At 39.8% G+C, this 3,027-nt stretch overlaps 1 protein-coding gene across 13 annotated transcripts in view; it reads left to right on the top strand.

The window, feature by feature from the left end:
• LDB3 (LIM domain binding 3) overlaps positions 1-3,027 on the top strand; it is a 185,491-nt gene that overhangs the window by 179,082 nt on the left and 3,382 nt on the right. For all 13 annotated transcript variants that reach the window (XM_019555865.1, XM_019555864.1, XM_019555861.1 and 10 more), the window contains one exon: positions 1,166-1,281. In XM_019555865.1, coding sequence (XP_019411410.1) covers positions 1,166-1,281 — 116 coding nt within the window. The remainder of the gene's footprint in view (positions 1-1,165; positions 1,282-3,027) is intronic.

The raw sequence follows: 3,027 nt of genomic DNA, 5'->3' as shown, positions 1-3,027 counted from the left end.
GGCAGGCAAGTGTGCCCTTGGGGGCTCTTGCCTTGCCCACAGATTGTGCCAGGGCTGGGGCAGGGGTGGGCTCCCTTAAGTGCCTTGGTCTTAATTAGGCAGGGGTGGGCTCCCTTAAGTGCCTTAATTAAGCAATATTGGAGTCCAGTAGAGACTTTTAGGGACTCCCACTTGGTACATCCTCCCAACTAGTCATTGAGCCATTGGTGACTACTTTATGAACACAGTGATCCAACCAGTTTTGTATCCACCTTACAGTATTTTCATCTAGATTGTATGTCCTTAGCTTACTAATAAGGTCACAGGAGAGAGGGTCAAAAGCCTTGTTAAAATCAAGGTATATCATATCCTCTGCTGTCCCCCTTTCTCCACCCTCTCTCCCTCTCGATCCACAAAGCTCACCACCTTGGCCTAGAAGGAAATTGCATTGGTAAGGCATTGCTTGCTCCAGATGATACCATGCTGGCTGTTCCTGATCATCTTGTTTTCCTCCAAGTACTTAGAAACCTCAATGACTTTAATGACTTTTAAAAAAAATTCTCATGGTTTTTAAGTTTCTGCCATATCTTTTCCAAGATAAAAGTTACTCCAGATTAACAGAATATTAACGTGAGTTAGTATTAAGCAGTGTTAATGGCTGCTACACTCATTTTTATTTAATGTAAGACAGGATGGTATTCCAACATTAAAATAATAATAAAATATCCATTGGTGAATATAAACATACACCAATCATGTAAATGTAAGATGTCCTTTTTACAGCACCCTTAATTTTTCATAGTCCGTGCACAGTATGTTGTCTTGCTGTTTTTGGTACCTATGACTTATACATCACATACATGCTACAGCTAATTTACAAATATTGAGAAACAGAACATTGACTGTGCTGAACCTTGTGTTTTTATATTCATAACCAAGGATCTGAAATGATGTGGGTTTTCCTTCTTTAAACAAAATTAAATGTGAAAGGAAGGGAGGGGGGAAAACTACTCTGAATTTTCATTAGGGGAGAGTTTCAGTGGGATGTAGAAAGGAAGTCTGAGCAAAAAACATTCCAAGAACCATTACCAAGCACAACTCTGTTTCTTTTGGTGTAATATGATTATACCATAGTTTGTAATATGTTTATTTCAGAGTTTGTTTAAAGTTTGCTTTTTTATTTTAGATTATGTTGCTTTGTTCAGCACAAAATGCCATGGCTGTGATTTTCCTGTTGAGGCAGGGGATAAATTCATTGAAGCTCTTGGACACACTTGGCATGATACCTGCTTCATTTGTGCTGTAAGTTTTTATACTAAAAACTACATCACTTCTGTATAACCTTATCAGAACTTGTGAAGTTACACTGGAAGAATCAGAGACTGCGGTAATATAATGTTGCCTGGGTTGCAGACATGTCAATTTATTTTAGCTACAGATGAGGGATTGTTTTCCTTTTTTTCCCATCTTTTTACTTTCTTTCAATTTTTACCTAAATAATGACATTTGATCTTCATTGAAAATGCTTGAGAACAATAAAATAACACATTTCACTTTTGGAAACAGTTGGTACAAACTGTTTTAAAGAGCATTATTTAGTCTTGTTCCTAACTTGGGTTGCACAAAAGGGCAAACTGGGTTTTAAAATAGGCATCAAGCAGTGAGATTAGCATCAGACTGAAAAGTGTGACCAAACATTCTGTTTACACAGTTTTGCAATTTACTTTGTCACACAGAGGACTTGAGGAAATTTGCAGAAAGGAACAGAGAGAATGAATAATAATTAGCATAGATGTTAGTCAGATTAATCAGGCCAAGTGTGTGCGTATGTATATATAACAGGGGTGTAGATTGTAGCCATGTTGGTCTAAGGACCTAGGCAGACAAGGTTCTTTGGGTGAATCTGATACCTTTTATTAGACCAGCTTAAATAGTTGGAAAACAATTAAGCCAGCTTTCGGGTTCAGAAACCATTTGTCAGTCTAAGGAAGTTTCAGCAATTGTTGTGTGCTCTTCCTGGACGGAATGAAAAGTAAAGGAGCCAGAGGCTGGTCTGGTATGCATACAAGACAGGTAGTTAGTGAAAATGTAGATTGAGGAGTCAATGGGTGAGAGACAGGCTGTGGGGGGGAAGGGGGAAGAGAGAGAAGGGGGATGAATAGTAGAGAGATACTTAGGGAGTCAGATGTCAGGCATGTTATAATGAGTCATAAATCCAATGTCTATATTTAGTCCATGATTTTTAGTATCCAGGAGGTTGATAAAGTGGAGTTCATAAGCTTGTCTCTAGGAAGTGTTTTGCAAGTTTCCTTTGAGGATCAGGACTGAGAGATTGGAGAGAGAGTGGTTTTCTTGTGAGAAATGTGCCCCCACAGGTAACTGGGTATTCCTGTCTTTGATAGATTTCCAGTGTGCATTCATTCTGGTGTGCAGTTGTTGTTTGGTCTCTCCTACGGAAAATCCTCAAACAATTGCAACTCATACTAGAAAGAGACCCTACTCGTAAAAAGATCTTCCCAGAGCCACCCATCCTAGCCTTCAAACAAGCACCGAACCTCGCTAACCTCGTCACCAGAAGCAAACTCCCTTAAGCCCAGAACACACCAAAAGGGTCCAGACCATGCCACGACAAGAAATGCAAAACCTGCCAACACATCTCCACCACCCCCACAGTTACTACACCCAACAACAGAGCCATCAGCATTCCTGGATCTTACAGCTGCACCTCCAGAAATGTAATATATTTCATGCAGTGCACCAAATGCCCTGATGGAAAATACATAGGAGAGACCAAACAACAATTGCACACCAGAATGAATACACACCAGAAATCTATCAAAGACAGGAATACCCAATTACCTGTGGGGGCACATTTCTCACAAGAAAACCACTCTCTCTCCAACCTTTCAGTCCTGATCCTCAAAGGAAACTTACAAAATACTTCCTAGAGATGAGCCTATGAACTCCACTTCATCAACCTCCTGGATACTGAAAATCATGGACTAAATATAGACATTGGATTTATGACACATTATAACCTGCCTGACA

Source organism: Crocodylus porosus, unplaced genomic scaffold (assembly GCF_001723895.1).
Source record: "Crocodylus porosus isolate Cpor-Errol unplaced genomic scaffold, CroPor_comp1, whole genome shotgun sequence".
Classification (NCBI taxonomy): domain Eukaryota; kingdom Metazoa; phylum Chordata; order Crocodylia; family Crocodylidae; genus Crocodylus; species Crocodylus porosus.
The sequence above is the reverse complement of the archived record's forward strand: the minus strand, read 5'-3'. Positions and strand labels throughout refer to the sequence as shown.